This window comes from Saccostrea cucullata, unplaced genomic scaffold (assembly GCF_032062105.1).
Source record: "Saccostrea cucullata isolate Sc308-1 unplaced genomic scaffold, CSIRO_AGI_Scuc_v1 ctg3269, whole genome shotgun sequence".
In the NCBI taxonomy this organism is placed as follows: domain Eukaryota; kingdom Metazoa; phylum Mollusca; class Bivalvia; order Ostreida; family Ostreidae; genus Saccostrea; species Saccostrea cuccullata.
Window position 1 is genome coordinate 241 of NW_026933359.1, and position 18,365 is coordinate 18,605.

Sequence of the window (18,365 nt, forward strand, 5' to 3'; positions counted from 1 at the left end):
ATTTCTATTAATTTGCATGCATATATATATACTGAAATAATAAAATCAGCAGGATTGACCCCTAAGTATGAGGCCTTGCAGTGACTTTAAAAAAACGACATTATCTTGCTCTTCTGTTGGATGTTGCTGTCACTTATTATAACAAACAGTTGTATAGTGTCTTTCCCTTTAACCACATATGTAATTCTCAATTGCCTAAAATTTATATAGGCGTTTTGCAACCTATACATCGACTAATCCAAAATATCTGACGTTTTCTAGGCTTTTTTACACGATAATTTAGGTGCCTGGAAAAAGCCAGAACCGCGTTTACGAAAACCGGGAAATCGCTGCCTCCAACCGGAGGTGGCATTCTCGAGTTTATTTTAGATACTTGCGAACCGAATTCAATTCCAAAGGCACAAGTTATCGATAGTACAATACTTTAAGTACTTAAAATCTGCTGATAGCTTTTTATCATTTTTTATTGTCGAAATTGCAAGTCCTGTAACGAAATGGAGTGATGTTTTCTTCAAACAATCTTAGTGAGTAGTAAGATCGAAGCATTGTGCTATCGACATGATAAATAAATTCTGATTTTGGCATTTAGTTCGGTTCGCAAGTATTTAAATTAAATTCCGGTTCGAGAGGGCGAAATTTCCAAAATCGTAAATAAACCCTGGAAAACTTCAGCTTTTTCTGACTAGATGCATGTACGTAGACGAACATAACTTACTGAAGGCCTGCGATACTGCGAGGAACGTACATGTAGGTCATCAGCGACATTCCTCCAACGAACTCGATTCTCACTCCTTTTGCTGCATCATGCCAGGTTTTATCCCGTGCCTTTAACTCGGACTACAAGTCACTTTTCCTCACGAACATAATATCCGCTTATATTCAACTTAAGGTCATGGGGTAAAAAAATCATGATAGTTCATTCGGATAGGTGTTGTTATATTTTGTTAATATATGTAAAATATGGAAGACGCGTCTTTTCAGGCAACAATGTTGTCAATGTTGAAAATTGTTAAAAGGTCAAACATCAAGGTCATATATCATGTTTTTGACACTAATGTACATGTAAAATATGCAACTTGGAAATAGATAGACCTAGTACTTTTGAATAAAAAGTTATGGTCATGGTTAATTTTATTAAATGCTTCAAACTATGAAATATGAAAGCCGTAGTACTATTTACGGTTCAAGAGTTATGGTGAAGATTGAAATTTGTTCAAGACAGGGTCAAACTGTAAGGTCAAGGTCAGAAGGTCATTTATTTAATATCAAATGAAAGGCCTTGTCTCAGTGATTACACAATTAAAGGATGAATTAAAGGTCTAACGCCAACTAATCAAAAGTTATGACTATGGTTAAGTTAAGAAATTGTTGGTAAAAGTTAGTCAAATTCAAGGTCATGAAGTCAAATTTGGTGGTACCAAAAATACAGGTCTTCTCACGAGGAATAAAGCCATAGCCCAACCCACTTAGAAGTTATATGGAAAAGGTTAAAGTTTCGAGGACCAACAGATAAACAGACAAACATACGGACAGTACAAAAATTATGGAGACATAATGTAAAAACAAAACAAAACATGTGCTTGTGAAAGACTGATGCATCCGTATGGCTGCTTATGGCGAGGATGAACTGTATTCAAATGCATGTCAGACTCCATATGTCAAGATCAAAAGTGTCGATACCCAAAGGAAGGCCTTGTTACAAGGAATACACCTGAAATATATACGAAAGGCCTTGTTCTAATTGTTCAAAATTTCGGTCAAAGTTAAAGGTTTTCAGAAGTAGGTCAAACTCTAAGGTCAGGGTCAAAATATTTATACAGGTACTCACTAAATGGTCTTGTCACAATGAGTACACATGTGAAGACTTACATGTAAGTACAACTGTTCAAAAGTTATGGACAAGGTTAAAGTGTGCAGGTATCATTTTGTTAGAACAGGTCAACTTCAAGGTCAATGTCACAAAGTCAAATGACGATGCGGACAGTTTTTTTGCGGACAGACAGCTGGACAGACGTACGGACAGGGCAAAAACTAAATACCATCGAAACTTCATTTACGGTGGCATAAAAATGAAAAATATTCAAATAAATTCTATAGCTCCATGTTTAAAAACACTGTTTATAAAGCAAAGCATTTTTTGTCATTCATATGATACATACCGGGTATTTAAACTTTATATATCATCATTTCTTATTGAAAAAGAAGATTCTTATTGAAAAATAAAAGGACAAAAAAAATCACCTGTGTTAAAATATGCAGGTTTAGCAACCATATGTTTCATATAAATAAGGCTAGTGTAATTTCGTCCAAATGCAAAAAAATGCAATAATGTACATCATCAAAAGTGTGATATATATTACACTCCCCAGACTTGTAATAATTAAGAAATCGATGTACAATGTATCTTCTCACTATTTGAATTACTGAACTGTAAACGTACTTTTTTCCACGGGGTAGTATTTCCGCTGCTTCTTAGTTCAGATATAGAAACGCGCTCGTTGTGTATCATTTAAACAGGTATGAGGCTTGATATAAAAGAAAGCTTTAATTACCATTTAATTAAAACAAAGTGTACACCATATACGTTTAACAAAATTTACAGACTATAAGTAGCATACAAACAAAAGGAAATGAAATTCAACATAAATGAACACAATATGTCTCGTTTAGCTTGATATTTGATAAACTTCAGTTCCACCGAGCCGTAAGTTTAGCAATCAGGTCTATTCTTTCAACATACTTCAAACTGTTAATAATCATCTGACGACTTACAGGCAATTGTGATAAGACCTGATGCATTTTTCCACGTACATCAGAAGGATAGTCCAATTCAATTTGTTTTAGTTTCTGTGGTGATAATCCGAGAAATAGTCCAATCTCGAGATAGTTAACGGCTGCGTCTTTTACAACTGCTTTAATGTCCGACTGCTTTATGTCCAAATCTGGATGAGGCACATAATGTTCCGTGTAGTCCCTATGCTCAATGCAGTGAATGTTCTGTACAATATCACATCTACTGATTTTTTGGAGTGCCCGAGTAAGAATTTCCAAATGTTCACTGGTAGGATTTCTTTCGATCCATGTCACTAAGGCATCAAATAGAACTCTTCGTGGATTGTGCTTTTTATCATTCTCCAAGACAAACTCGTCACCAAGTAACTCGAAACAAAGACTCCTGGCTTCAAATATTGACCCGATCTTCGTTGCAACAAAGTCAAAAAGAAGATACATGTCTGGAAAGAAAAACGAAGTGAGTTTACAAGCAAAACAATGAAGACAAGTGTAAATTTCAATGTCATTGCTAGGAAATCAGCAATTAAGTCACGAACAGACTTCTATTTAATTGTCGAATATAATTACACAGTTAAAATACCTCTTTTTTCCTCGACTAAATCCTCCTTCTCTTCATCTTCCTCCTCAGGTTCATCAGTCTATCATAAAACAACATATCATTTAACAAATCACAAATACGTCGTAATAAATTCGTAAGTCGAGATAATCTCATAATCTTTTTAATTGGCTATTATCTTCCTGTTCCTTATACATGTACTTACATACTCATAGATAAAGTACGTAGTTATAAATAAAACATATCCTATCATGCTTTTCCAAGACAGAGCTATGCCAACTGAAGATAGAAAGGGATACGCAAATACTTCTGCTCTTGAATTAGTTATTCAAAATCAGAATTTTTTAGATATCTTTTTCAGATTGAATAAAACATTTTATATATTGATTTATTAAATAAAAGAAAACAACTTACATCCATTGTGAATGATAGCCACTCCTTTGAATTTATCAAATGCCTTCGAGAAATTGGACACGTTTTGCAAAGAAATGTAGATTTTCTCTCACAGGCTTGTTGTATGTCACACATTAACATACCAGATGTACGAAATTGATCAGTTATTTGGGACTGATCACATAATAGACCCTCAGAAAATTCAATGTTGAGATGAAAGGTACTTGCAACATCATTTATGATATTTGAAACTTTGCCTAGTAAGGCACTACACACACTTTTGTCTAACTCAACCGTCGCTAGGATTTGTACTTGGAGTGACGTTTCACATCTTCCAATCAAAACTATATACGTCTCATCATGTAGGAAAGCACAAACACTTTGATACATGCATTTTTCATTACCATCCAAGAGTACTTCTCCAATGGAATGACTGGTGATGGCTTTTGAGATAAGACGATGATATATAATGTCTGGTAAAAAGTCTGCGACAAAGCAGTGCACGGGTGTTCTCATGTATGATTCATACGCATCAAAAGGAAACAAAGATTTGTTCATTGACGGTATGTACCACAACTTCTCTCTCACATTAGGTTCTGTGATGTCAATCATTATTCCAATATGTGTCAAATATTGGAAAAAAGCAATTTGATCTTTAGCCCTTAAATCGAGTAACTCTTTGAGCATTTCCATGCACATTTTTTCTCCCAACAATCCTCTCTGTTCATAAGCAGTCCATCTATTTCCAAATTGACGTGCTATTTTACCACGGACATTCAAGTCTGTTCGGATGATACATTTAAATATATCAAGCAAAAAGTCAACGTCAAGTATCACAATCTTTTCTAAATCCTTTTCATCAAAATATATGATCTCCCCAATATCGTGAAAAAATTTCAGCATCCACGTCAATTCGTTTTTGCTCATTTTCAAGTATCCCTGTTTTCTTTTTATCAAACCCAATAGACAATGAAGCGTGATTATTTTTCGTGTTTTCTTTGTTTCTTTTAGAAAATTCTCACAAAGCACCCATTTTCGTGGAATTTCTTTCCCCCAGGTTGCAAGAGTCTTCGACTGATTTGCTATACAGTCTTTTAGTTCTGTAATATTGTCGTCTTCTCTCAGAGTAACCCAAAATTTTCGGTCTTCGTCCAGATGGATTTTTAACTTCTCAACGTTCGGGACGTTCCATACATCCACAAAAAATTGTTGGATTTCCTGCAGAGAAAAACAATCATTTATCCGACTGATGATTCCATGAATTACTTTAAAAGTAAGAAAAATAAACAATTACCCTTGAGGACTTTCCTTCTGCATGTGTGGCAACCAATATCACAGGAGCCAAGGGAGCAAATGTGTGAATCGATCTTAGCCAGTTTTGTACAAAATCTACCATTAAAAACACATATATTTAAAAGTTAGAAGATAATATGCTTATAATAATCAATCAAAAATATAAGTATGCATGTCAAAGGGCAACAATTAAACATGTAATATGTTATTTTTGTAACATGTAATTTTAATATTAAAGTTTACGTTAAAATGTAATGATAATTATGATAATAGTGTTTCACTTACCTCTGTTTGTCCAGTTCTCATAAATCATATTATGTGATATTGTCGTGGAAGGAATATCATCCAACTTCTCAGCCATGTTAAGTACCAGTATATAACCAGCATCTTGTCGCAAGAAGACTTGGTGTGATGCATAGTAATCGCTTTGACCAGCAAAATCCACAATGTCAATGGTACACTTTGCGCTCTTTACTTTATTCCATAGAAATGGAATGAGTTTAATGAAGGCATCGCCATATACATCAGAAGGATTTGAAGAACTAATGTATTTTTTCTCTTGGGAAGAAGAATGTGACTCTGTAGCTTCTTCTGAATTCGGTAGATAATCTTTCAATTTTGCATTATCTTTGCCCGAGGACATCGTTTTGGGTATTTGTTGTGCGTCTCTTGTGTACAGCATTGTTGTATTAACCTTAGGTGTAAGTTTCGATATTGTGTATTGGGTATTCTGAGGCACATCTTGGGGTACTTTTATGGGTTTTCCAAACGACTTCTTCAATGTTATCCCAAATGGAGATATATTCTTATTCGTCACATCTGTCATAAAAAATTAAAATATATAACTAAAAATACTTCATAACTGTGTCCATAAATTATCTTTGTGAGGCTTTGTATTCCTTTAAATAACTAACCTTGAAGACTATTTCCGGTAACCTCAAAAATCCTATTATGCATCTCTACTCCTTCTGTTGGTAAAGTATTTAAAATCTCTTCCATGCTGAGATCTCTTATTTTCTTCACAAGCGTTGTTTTTCCTACACCAGCACACCCAAGAATCATCCATCTGGCATGGAAGATATCTTCTTTGTCTTCTTGTAGGCTTTTTACAAACGCCTTTCTCCCCTTCTCATCCCAGCTCAAAATAACTTTTGGTATTTTGACTACATTAATGTATAAAGAAAGAAATGATTTCAGAAATTGTTCAGAACATGGTATAGTTTTATTCGCGTCCATTTTATTCGCTATTCGTTAATTAGCTTAAAATCAAAGTCGACGATTAATTTTGAAAACTGAAAAAAGATTCTCAACAAATACAAGCAATACGAATGGTTCGCAGTTATTATATAATTATGCGAAATCAAGAAAGTCAAAAAATTCGACGATATTTCTCGCTCACTAATAAATCTTGATTAACAACTGTCTATTAATAATTATAATTATTGAAGCGTTGCTTTACATAATCTATATACATGTAAACTTTATACTTACGTGATTTACTCACTATCTTGTGAATTGAGTTATCTTTCATCACGGGATGAAAAAGAATTCTGTATTTTAATCTTTTTATAAGTATAACTAGATGATGTTCATTAAGTATGATTGCAGGTCTTATGACACTATGGGAAGACGTCATACAGCAATGACGTAAGCCTTCATAGGTTGCATTCTGAACAAAATATTCCACATAATTTTCTTTTTCCGAAAAATATTGCATTATTATGCCTAAAATATGTGTAGATTTAAAGACTATGTTTTTGTCTTTCTGAACGATATATTTGTTCAACTTTTTACTCAGTAGTCTTTGTCCAAGTATGTATTCCGTCTTTGCAGGTAGTTTGAAGTCTTTATTCACACGCTTTAATTGCTCCACCCACTCATCGTTTTCAAGGCAAAATTGATTTTTGTTCGTCAACAACAGTGCAAACAGAACTAAAAGATGTCTCAACTCCATCTGTTGTAAATCTAAAAAGACACCAGAGGCATATGAGTCACAATTCGCATGATTTTGCTGTTCTTGAGAACACCTAAACTTGGGGGTCATAAATTAAACATATTTGAATCCAACACTACCTAAAGATGCTTCTATATCACTGTAAAAAGTCAATTGGCTTGTTGTTTTCGAGAAGACATTGTCTAAAATGCTTTCTCTATAGTTCTTATGTAAAACCTTGATTCACCATTAATGCTCTTCTTTACTTAGGGGTCAAGATTCGAACAAATTTGAAATTACACTACCTGGAAATGCTTTTATTAGATTAGTTATTACATTGTTAATCTAGAATAAGACAAGAGGCCCACGGGCCTTATAGGTCACCTGAGTATCATGTAACAAATTTCCAGCGATTGTATTTGGTTCGTGTTTTAAGCCAAAAGCCATGAAATTCACGAATTTTGAAAGAGGCACCATTGCTTATCAAAGGGCAGATTTCAAAGCATTAATTTATTTTTAGTCAAGGTACCCCCTTGGTACCCCTGACCCAGCAGCCCTGAAATTATCTATTTTGAAAGAGGACCCTTTCTTCATTATAAGGCCAGCATTTTTTTTTATGTTTAGGTTTAGTTATGAACATGAGAATAAAAAAGTCCCAAAGGAAAAGGAAATAATTTTTTTTTTATAAATCAATTATTAACATTTGTACATTCTTTTTTATGCTATCCTAATAGGCTCCTTACCACTGGACACATAATGCTTACAAATAGGAAAATAGAACATTTAATTGCTTATTTCATCATCTGCCAGTTTGGGCCAGTTATATAAATTTTGTGATGTTGATCAAAATATATTTTAAAAAATCAATTCTTTAACAGTCTTTCAATACATCTTCATTTTCTTAATATGTATTAGGTGAATGTGTAGACATTGTTCTAAAATTTACTTGATGCCTAAAATTATAATTCCTATCATAAAACAGACTGTTTAGTAAAAGTAACTGAGTTACTTTTGAAACGAATACATAATTATCTCACCAGCATGTCATTGTGCAACAAAGTCGTCAGCATTTTATTTGTCCTTTGAACGGGTGAAACGTTTTGAATGGCACTCTTATCGGTGAATTTTACACTAAACCATGCTAAATTCTTGGATCTAGCTTTATTTACCCGCCGTTTCTTCTAAAAACCGGAAGTGCGAGTTCGTAAATTTGAAATCTCGATCCCGACTCAAATTTGACATCGGAAAGAAAAAATTGTTTTATTTTTTTTCTAAAAGTTCAAAACCTTGAGCGGAGGGTTTGTAAAACTGAAAATAAAATAAATCCTGGCCTTAGATATGTAATTAGATCATTAGCATATTAACCAAGAGCAAAGGATAAGATGTTCAAAGAATTCATACATTTCACTATATAATCATTAGAGCCCCACCCTAAAACAAGAACCCCTGACCCTGGGGCCATAAAATCCACAATTTTGGTAGAGGCACTCTTGCTTATCATAACTATGTACTTAGTTAGTTTATTTAATACCCAGGAGCAGAGAACAAGATTTTCAAAGAATTAATGTATTTTCACTATATAATCAATAGAGCCCCGCCCTAACACCAGAACCCCTGACCCTGGGGCCATAAAATTCACAATTTTGGTAGAGGCACTCTTGCTCATCATAACTATGTACTTAGTTGGTTTATTTAATACCCAGGAGCAGAGAAGAAGATTTTCAAAGAAATAATGCATTTTCACTACCTACTTATTTAGCCCCGCCCTGGCACTAGAACCCCTGACCCTGGGGCCATGAATTTCACAATTTTGGTAGAGGACTCATTGCTGATTACAATCATGCAAACAGTTTGACTGCTTGATGTCCAGGAGTAAAGAAGAAGATTTTTAAAGATTGCACTAATTTAAGTGGTTTTGGCCCCACCCCTCAGGCCCCAGGGGGGCAGGGATCATAAAATTCACAATTTTTGTTCCCCTTCACCCATAGATGCTTTGTACCAAATTTGGTTGAAATTGGTTCAGTGGTTGCAGAGAAGAAGCTGAAAATGTTCAAATGTTAACGCACGACGCACGACGAACGACGACGGACGAAAACAGATAGCAATAGGTCACCTGAGTTTACTCAGGTGACCTAATAAAAAATGTTTCAACATATTCATATTTTAAACTTGGACCCCCAATTGTGCTCTCATCCTACCATCCGGAGTCATGCTTTGCACAACCTTTTTCTAAACTATAACCTAATAAAGGTTTCACAAATTAAGTTTTAACTTTTTTGAAATGTTTTGAAAGATCATATCAATTTTTCACGAATTCTGAAGTATCTTCCTATGGACATTGAAAAAAGGATGTTTAACGGCAAATTTGATCAAAATGTAATATTATTATAAAATCTCTCTTGAGTTTTCAGATCAGGTAAGTTAAAAATTAAAACAAAACATATTCATGAGAATTTTTTTCTCAAAGTTATAATTAAGCAGCATAAGTAAATAAATTACCAAATTTCTCTTCTTCATTGGTATCGATTTCCTCCTAGAATATACAAGTTATGAAAAATAAAAAATACAAACACACACAAAATATAATTCATCTTTCTTGTATATTAGTTGAACATTCCTGAAATATTAAAAATTATTTCTAGCCTATCAGAGGTACAATAACGATATATTTACATCCACTGATTATGAATATTTTCCCTTTATTTCTTATGAAGACCATTGCCATTAATCCGAGCATGAACAATACTTAGCAAGCCACGTGCACGTACACAGATTTCTAGTGCAATGGCTGTTACATCATTTAAGCATCCAATGACATATTCATCAATAATGCAATATTAAACATAACTAATTTTACTTTGAATGTTTTTTTTGAAACAGATATATACAAAAATACAAAAGGCCCATGGGCCACATCGGTCACCTGAGCAGCTTTGACCATCCCTTTCTTTACCATATTTCCCCCTTGTAATACATATTGTCACCCCATCCTACCCACTGATCATAATTTAGACAATTTGAAATCTACACTACCATAGGATGCTTTGATTCCCAATTGTAAAACTTTGATTCCCCATTGTGGCCCTGCCCTATTCCTGGGGGGTCATTATTTGAACAATTTAAAAGTTACACTACCCCATAATGCTTCCACATAAGTTTCATTTTTTTTGCCCAGTGGTTCTAGAGAAGAAAATTTTTAAAGATTTTTCCTATATATTTCTATGTAAAACTTTGATTCCCCATTGTGGCCCGCCCTGCCCCCGGAGGTCATGATTTAGAACAATTTAGAATCAACACTACCCCAGAATGCTTCCACGTAAGTTTCAGCTTTTCTGGCCCACTGGTTCTTAAGTAGAAGATTTTTAAAGATTTATCATATATACTTCTAGTATGTAAAACTTTGATTCCCCATTGTGGCCCCGCTCTACCCCCAGAGATCATAATTTTATCAATTTAGAATTTACACTACCCCAGAATACTTCCACTTAATTTTCAGCTTTTCTGGCCCAGTGGTTCTTGAGAAGAAGTTTTTTTTATGACCACTCTATTTTTGTCTTTTCTTGATCATCTCCCCTTGTAAGGGGACTTGGCCCTTCATTTTAACAATTTGAATTTCCTTTTGCTTAAGGATACTTTGTACCAAGTTTGGTCAAAATTGGCCCTGTGGTTCTTGAGAAGAAGTTAAAAATGTGAAAAGTTTACAGACGAACAGACGGACGGACAGACGGACAGCTAGACGGACGGAGGACGGACAAAATGTGATCAGAAAAGCTCACTTGAGCGTTCGGCTCAGGTGAGCTAATAAGCAATCAAATGTCTTACGCGGGTTATGTATTTTTCTGTTTTGCAACAGCTGCGACGTTAATTCCCATATTTACAACCAAAGAAAGGCATTTTATTATTTAGATAAAAGTGTGAAAATATTTCAGGCTCCAATATATAAAAACAAGAGGACCATGGGCTACATCGCTCACATGAGCACATAGGCTAGTTAAAAAGCACTAAACAGCCTAGTATTGAAAAGCTTACTTGTAGGGGGAGGGGGGGGGGTTAAATTTTCTATTACTTGAGAATGTCACTATATCAATAAAGCATACATATATAATTTTACCATACTTGAATACTAAGAAGATTTTAAAGAGATTTTTCCAACATATTATTCGATCTCCCATTGCAACCCCTGGCTAAGACACCCTCTCCCGGACATTATTCGAAAAATTTAGATATTCACTATGCTAACATGTCAATTTGACTAAACAAAACTTTTCTGTTCTGGAGAAGATTTTTTTCTATATATTCTCTGTATATTATATTTGCAAAACTTCCCTCAAGTGGCCACACCCTAACCCCCAGGGGTCATGATTTGCACAAACTTGAATCTACACTACCTAAGGATGCTTCCACATGAGTTTCATCTTTCCTGGCCCAATGAATCTAGAGAAGAAGATTTTTAAAGGATTTTCCCTTTGTATTCCTTTCTAAAACTTTAATGAGCCATTGTGGCCCCTCCCTAACCTCTGGGGTCATGATTTGAACAAATTTGAATCTACACTACCTAAGGATACTACCACATGAATTTCATATTTCCTGGTCCAATGGTTCTGGAGGAGAAGATTTTTTAAAAGATTTTCCCTTTATATTACTATGTAAATTTTTGATCAGCCATTGTGGCTCCTCCCTACCGCCGGGGTTCATGATTTGAACAAACTTGAATCTACACTACCCGAGGATGCTTCCACATGAGTTTTATCTTTCCTGGCCCAATGGTTCTGGAGAAGAAGATTTTCTAAAGATTTTCCCTTTATATTCCTTTGTAAGACTTGATCAGCCATTGTGGCCCCGCCCTATTCCCAGGAGTCATGATTTGAACAAACTTGAATCTACACTACCTGAGGATGCTTCCACATGAGTTTTATCTTTCCTGGCCCAATGATTCTGGAGAAGAAGATTTTCAAAAGATTTTCCCTATATATTCCATTGTAAAACTTTGATCAGCCATTGTGAACTCGCACTACCCCCAGGGGTCATGATTTTGAACAAACGTGAATCTACACTACCCGAGGATGCTTCCACATGAGTTTTATCTTTCCTGGCCCAATGGTTCTGGAGAAGAAGATTTTTAAAAGATTTTCCCTTTATATTCCTTTGTAAGACTTGATCAGCCATTGTGGCCCCGCCCTATTCCCAGGAGTCATGATTTGAACAAACTTGAATCTACACTACCCGTGGATGCTTCCACATGAGTTTTATCTTTCCTGGCCCAATGATTCTGGAGAAGAAGATTTTCAAAAGATTTTCCCTTTATATTCCTTTGTAAGACTTGATCAGCCATTGTGGCCCCGCCCTATTCCCAGAAGTCATGATTTGAACAAACTTGAATCTACACTACCCGAGGATGCTTCCACATGAGTTTTATCTTTCATGGCCCAATGGTTCTGGAGAAGAAAATGTTTAAAAGATTTTTCCTATATATTCCATTGTAAAACTTTGATCAGCCATTGTGACCTCGCACTACCCCCGGGGGTCATGATTTTGAACAAACTTGAATCTACACTACCTGAGGATGCTTCCACATGAGTTTTATCTTTCCTGACCCAATGGTTCTGATTTTAAAATGATATCATCAATTTTTCATTAATTCATAATTATCTCCCCTTGGAAGAGGACTTGGTCCATTCATTTGAACAAACTTGAATTCCCTTTTCCCAAGGATGCTTTGTGGCAAGTTTGGTTAAAATTGGCCCAGTGGTTCTTGAGAAGAAGTCGAAAATGTGAAAAGTTTACAGACAGACGGACGGACAGACGTGTTTCGGACAAAATGTGTGCAGAAAAGCTCACTTGAGCTTTCAGTTCAGGTGAGCTATAAACTTTACCAATTTATTATATCACTCTCAATTCAAAAGAAATTAATAAAATATTGAAGAAGGTTTGATTCTGAGCGTTTGAGCAGATTTTGGTCTTACCCCTTATTTCTAAAATTCCACACACCATTTTTAAAAGTTCCAACATTAATTCTGGCTTTTACAATGCAAATGCAATGTTTTTTTTATCAAACTGTGCGTGTAGAAACTAAAAATGTGCTTCACAAAAAGTTTAAGAGTTTTGATAGTTGGATCCAACCTCGTTAAGCAATATACTAAGAATAGTACATGAACGTCTAGGTCATCATATGTATTGACGTGGTATGGTTATAGAGTATTGTAATATTATGCTATCGATTTGAGCAGCACAAGAAATTCACGATTTTTTCTAATTTCCTATAAATAAAGTAACACTGATATCTTTTAAATTATTTTTTTCAAGGGAAAGTAATTTAGAAAGTTTAATCAAGTTAAATGATAAAATGCACTCTTTAAAATGCCTCACATAAACCTTGCGGCAAGAAAGCTTTATAATTTTTTAAAGCTTTTCAAAAAGCATCTTAAATTTTAAAGTTGCATTTTTGCACTTTCCACTTATTCAGTTGAAACACATATTAACCTTCACTAAAGTCGATAACTGTATAACATACTTACGATTTCATATGCCATATACTTTGGCTGAAAATGTACTAATCTCGCTTTCATGGGTGCCGTCGTATCATGGGAATGGACATTATAGTATTGATATTCTTATAAAACTTTTATTATTTCATTCTTTCTTGTGACATTTGCTGACAGATTTATTAATATTGGTTTCACGTAATCAGCGACACTAAGAGCCTCTTTGTCGAAAATAATTTTCCTGAAAAGAGAATAAATAGATAATTTATATTAAAGAAAAGTCCATCGGGCAAGCGCATTTATAAAAGAGAAATCAGGATCAGAGTAAAATCTAATTACAACAGAAGTCGGATCAGGTCCCTTGATAAGGTCAAATGGAGATTCATTGTGTGAAGGATGGTCTAACATTTATAAAAAAAAAAAAACAAAAAATAATTCAGTCATGAACACCTTCACATAGTCTTCTGAACAATTACGTAAATCTACATGTAACTGTTATTATATATCTTCAAAAACTACTTTACTTAAATTCCTACGCTAACTTTTTTACTCGCTCTAATTGCATGTTTCTGGTCTTCTGGAAACAATATTACTGGATAGGCAAACATAGGAAATGACTTGGAATAAAGTTTTTATTGTTAGATAACAATCTGGATCCTTTTTAATATGTTCATATTTATTCGGAAAACCAATGTTTAATATGCTTTAGTGGAACCAAGACAATTAATTTATCGACAATTAGAATTTTTCAGCAAAAAACTATAGTTTAAAAATCTTATATCTAATACGTTTGTTCTTGAATATTGTATTTTATAGCTAATATATAATTTGTAGTTTGAAAACAAGATGTGTTTGTGAAACACTATGCGCCCGTCGTCAACAAAGTTCGAAAAAGCTATTTTTAGTATATAGGTCACAGTCAAGCTCACAAGGTCATTGACTTTGGTGTTGTTTGAAACTTTATTAGTGGAGTATGCATACTAAATATGAAGTCCCTATCTCCTATGGTTCAAAAGTTATGGCAAAAAGTGGAAAAAGCTATTTTTAGCATATAGGTCACAGTCAAGGTCAAAAGGTCATTGAACTTGGTGTTGTTTGAAAGAACTTTATTAGTGAAGTATGCAATACTAAATATGAAGTCCCTATCTCCTATAGTTCAAAAGTTATGGCAAAAAGTGGGAAAAACTATTTTTAGCATATAGGTCACAGTCAAGGTCACAAGGTCATTGGCCTTGATGTCATTTGAAAGAACTTTATTAGTGGAGTATGCATACTAAATATGGAGTCTCTATCTCTTATGGTTCAAAAGTTTTGGCGAAGGTTAAAGTTGACAACAGACAGACAGACAAACAGATAAACAGACAGACAAAACAGACAGGACAAAAACAATATACGCTCCGGATCTATCGATCCGGGCGCATAAAAATAAAATGTTTTTCATTGATCATCGAAAACAAAGGTTTTTTTTTAAAGTATCTAACAGATCAGAGTTCATGATATATTGATATTTTCAGAGTTTGAAGTTTAAACAAGAGGCCCAGGGGCCACAGCGCTCACCTGAGCACATCGGGCTTGAATTTAACCCCACTCCCCCTGGGCATTCATCATTTGAACAAACTTGAATCTACCTGAGGATGATTCCATATAAATATCACTAATCATAGCTTTGAAGTACTTGAAAAGAAAACCGTTAAAGGTTTCCCTATATATCACTATGTAAAATTGGGTCGGCGATTTTGTCCCCACCCTAGACCCGGAGGTCATGATTTGAACAAAATTGAATCTACACTACCTGAGGATGATTCCACATGAGTTTCATCTTTCCTGGCCCAGTGGTTCTGGAGAAGAAGATTTTTAAAGATTTTCCCTATATATTCCTATGTAAAACTTTGGTCGGCCATTTTGGCCCCACCTTAGCCCCAGGGGTCATGATTTGAACAAACTTGAATCTACACTACCTGAGGATGATTCCACATGAGTTTCATCTTTCCTGGCCCAGTGGTTCTGGAGAAGAAGATTTTTAAAGATTTTCCCTATATATTCCTATGTAAAACTTTGGTCGGCCATTTTGGCCCCACCTTAGCCCCAGGGGTCATGATTTGAACAAATTTGAATCTACACTACCTGAGGATGATTCCACATGAGTTTTATCTTTCCTGGCCCAATGGTTCTGGAGAAGAAAATTTTAAAAGATTTTTCCTATATATTCCTATGTTAAACTTCCGTCGGCCATTTTGGCCCCACCCTAGCCCCAGGGTTCATGATTTGAACAAACTTGAATCTACACTATCTGAGGATGATTACACCTGAGTTCCATCTTTTCTGGCTCAGTGGTTCTTAAGAAGAAGATTTTTTAAAAATGCCATTAATTTTTCTCTAATTCATAATATTCCCCCTTGGAAATGGGCGTAGCCCTTTATTTGAACAAACTTGAATCCCCTTCACCCAAGGATACTTTGTGCCAAGTTTGATTGAAATTGGCCCAGCGGTTCTTGAGAAGAAGTCGAAAATGTGAAAAGTTTACGACGACGACGACGACAACGACTACAACGACGACAGGCAACGCACAAATTTTGATCAGAAAAGCTCACTTGAGCCTTCGGCTCAGGTGAGCTAAAAAGTAATCATCATCTTTAACAATAATTTAGCTCTGAAATGAGATAGAGAAAACTGTTTACACTAAATTCTGTAAATGAATACGGTAGTAAAGTCCTTACGGTAGACAGTAAATCTTCAAAAACAGTATTTAATCCTTCAATGTTTTCTCACAAACAAGAGGCCCATGAGCCTTATAGGTCACCTGAGTATCATGCAACAACTTCACAGTAATTGAATTTGGTTCATATTTTAACTATGCTATGGCATTCACAATTTTGAAAGAGGCAACAAAAAATGCATTTCAACTAATCAGTAATATTCAGCAATAATCAGTTGTGCCCCTACCACACATGAACGCCTGACCCTAGGTCAACACATTGCACAATTGTTGAAAAGGCACCCTTGCTTATAAAAATATTTGATTAATACAAACTAGCAGATTTCAAACAATTCACTTTCAGTACTTCTTACACTTCTACACTTTCTTCCACTGGAGCAGAGAAGATTTTCAAAGAATTCATGTATTTTCACTCGATTTATCCCCACCCTAGCACTAGAACCCCTGACCCTGGGGCCCTGAATTTCACAATTTTGTTAGAGGACTTAATGCTGATTACAATCATCAAAGAGTTTGACTGCTTGATGTCCATGAGTAAAGAAGAAGATTTTTAAAGATTGCATTAATTTTAGTGGTTTTGGCACCACCCCTCAGGCCCCAGGGGGGCAGGGGTCATGAAATTCACAATTTTTGTTTCCCTTTACCCATAAATGCTTTGTACCAATTTTGGTTGAAATTGGTTCAGTGGTTGCAGAGAAGAAGCTGAAAATGTTCAAAAGTTTACGATCGACGTACAACTGACGACGATGGACGAAAAGAGATACCAATAGGTCACCTGAGTTTACTCAGGTGACCTAAAAAGCAAGAGATTCTTTCAAACATTTTGAAATCTTATGTCTTCAATATTTTTGTCAACTATGTATATAATTCATTTATTGAAAACTAACTGTAATTTGTGCTTTATATAAAAATTTAAAAAATGATGTTTATTAAACATGCACTTAGACATTTGTGAACAAAAGTCGTTTTTCCTTCTATAGAATCAAAATGATGAAAGAAATATAATCAATAGCATACCCTTCTACGGAAACCAAATTGTTATCTAACAGCCTGGCCAGTGGAACAGCTAGTTCTTTACAGATGTGTCCAACAATCTGCTGGAGAGTACATGATGTAGGGCTCGGCCAACATTCTATAGCGTTAGGATCGGAGGTATTTTTAGGATTTCTTCTTAGCCAGATCTTGCTTCCTGTTGTAACAGAGTTCTGACAAAGAAAAAAATGAATAAAAGATCATTTTATTTTTTATATGCCAGAAATCAGGGTTTAAAAATGTACTTTTCATTTATTTAATCCATAAATTACTATAAATACCTTAAAAATATAAAGTTTAACGTAATATAAAACATTTCGTTAAATAAAATCTCTAGTTTTTATTTTAATATTGCTACAATGTACTGTATATTAAAACTCTAAATCTGAAAAACGCAATTCAATATTTTTATTCTAGCGATTTGACGTCTCGAAAGGAGTCATTTCTCGATAATAAATTCTGGTATAATAAGAATCTACAGTACTTTTCCTTCATAATGTTGAATTCCTACGATGTATGTTTTTATGGCACATATTCTGCAAAAATTTTCTTTTTCTGCCGCAAAAGACTCCTCCTTCTTATGCCTTTTGAAGGGTGGCAACCTACCCTAAAAATAAAGTATTACTGTCACGGAATTATCTAAATATAATAAATAGCAAACAGTGAGAATAATGATTTTAAAGAATCATTTTTTAAGGTTGTTTACCTCATCTACTTTTCTCTTTAAAGAAGGCATCTTATCCTGCAAAATTAGGTACTTGGTAGAAAAAAAAATTAAAAATGGCTTTAGAATTTTTTTATATTCTTAATTGCATGAAAGAAAAAATAGTAATCTTGAGCAATTTCTACAGTAATTTCAATGTTGCTTAAGCTAATATGTATAAATTTATCTTAGTTTAATCAATACATACTGATGAACGAAATTAGAAACAAAACATAAAACAAAAACTAAAGAACTCATCGCATGTATTGTTCATGGTGAAGGTACTGATGTTTTATTCACTTTGAATGCAGATTTCCTAAATTTTGAAGAAAATTTGTGTGAATGAATTTGAGTGGGTAGGTTCATAAAAAAAATGATTCCAACTCTCTATCCAAAAATACACAAAATTTATACTATTTTGAAACAGTTCTTTTATTTTGTACTTATACATTTTGGATCAGAGG

The 18,365-nt window shown here is 34.5% G+C and overlaps 1 protein-coding gene across 1 annotated transcript; it reads right to left on the minus strand.

Annotated features, from left to right (window-relative positions):
- Positions 1-2,246: 2,246 nt before the first annotated feature.
- LOC134238082 (uncharacterized) lies at positions 2,247-17,973 on the minus strand. Its single transcript, XM_062720208.1, has 12 exons — positions 17,905-17,973; positions 17,683-17,805; positions 17,184-17,371; positions 13,484-13,691; positions 9,468-9,501; positions 6,527-7,000; positions 5,950-6,198; positions 5,321-5,854; positions 5,037-5,131; positions 3,764-4,960; positions 3,374-3,431; positions 2,247-3,233 (listed from the first exon to the last, which is right to left on the minus strand). The coding sequence occupies exons 4-12, from the start codon at positions 13,532-13,534 to the stop codon at positions 2,689-2,691; spliced, it is 3,237 nt and encodes a 1,078-aa protein (XP_062576192.1). The 5' UTR covers positions 13,535-13,691; positions 17,184-17,371; positions 17,683-17,805; positions 17,905-17,973; the 3' UTR covers positions 2,247-2,688.
- Positions 17,974-18,365: the final 392 nt, after the last annotated feature.

What these genes read in the sequence shown, in the direction of transcription:
- LOC134238082 (XM_062720208.1), bottom strand. Translation starts at nt 13,534, where the DNA reads ATGAAAGCGAGATTAGTACATTTTCAGCCAAAGTATATGGCATATGAA. An exon ending in GGCTATCATTCACAATGGAT is followed by an intron (nt 3,432 to 3,763) that starts GTAAGTTGTTTT and finishes GTTTTATGATAG; the next exon opens with ACTGATGAACCTGAGGAGGA. An exon ending in TTTAGTCGAGGAAAAAAGAG is followed by an intron (nt 3,234 to 3,373) that starts GTATTTTAACTG and finishes TTTTCTTTCCAG; the next exon opens with ACATGTATCTTCTTTTTGAC.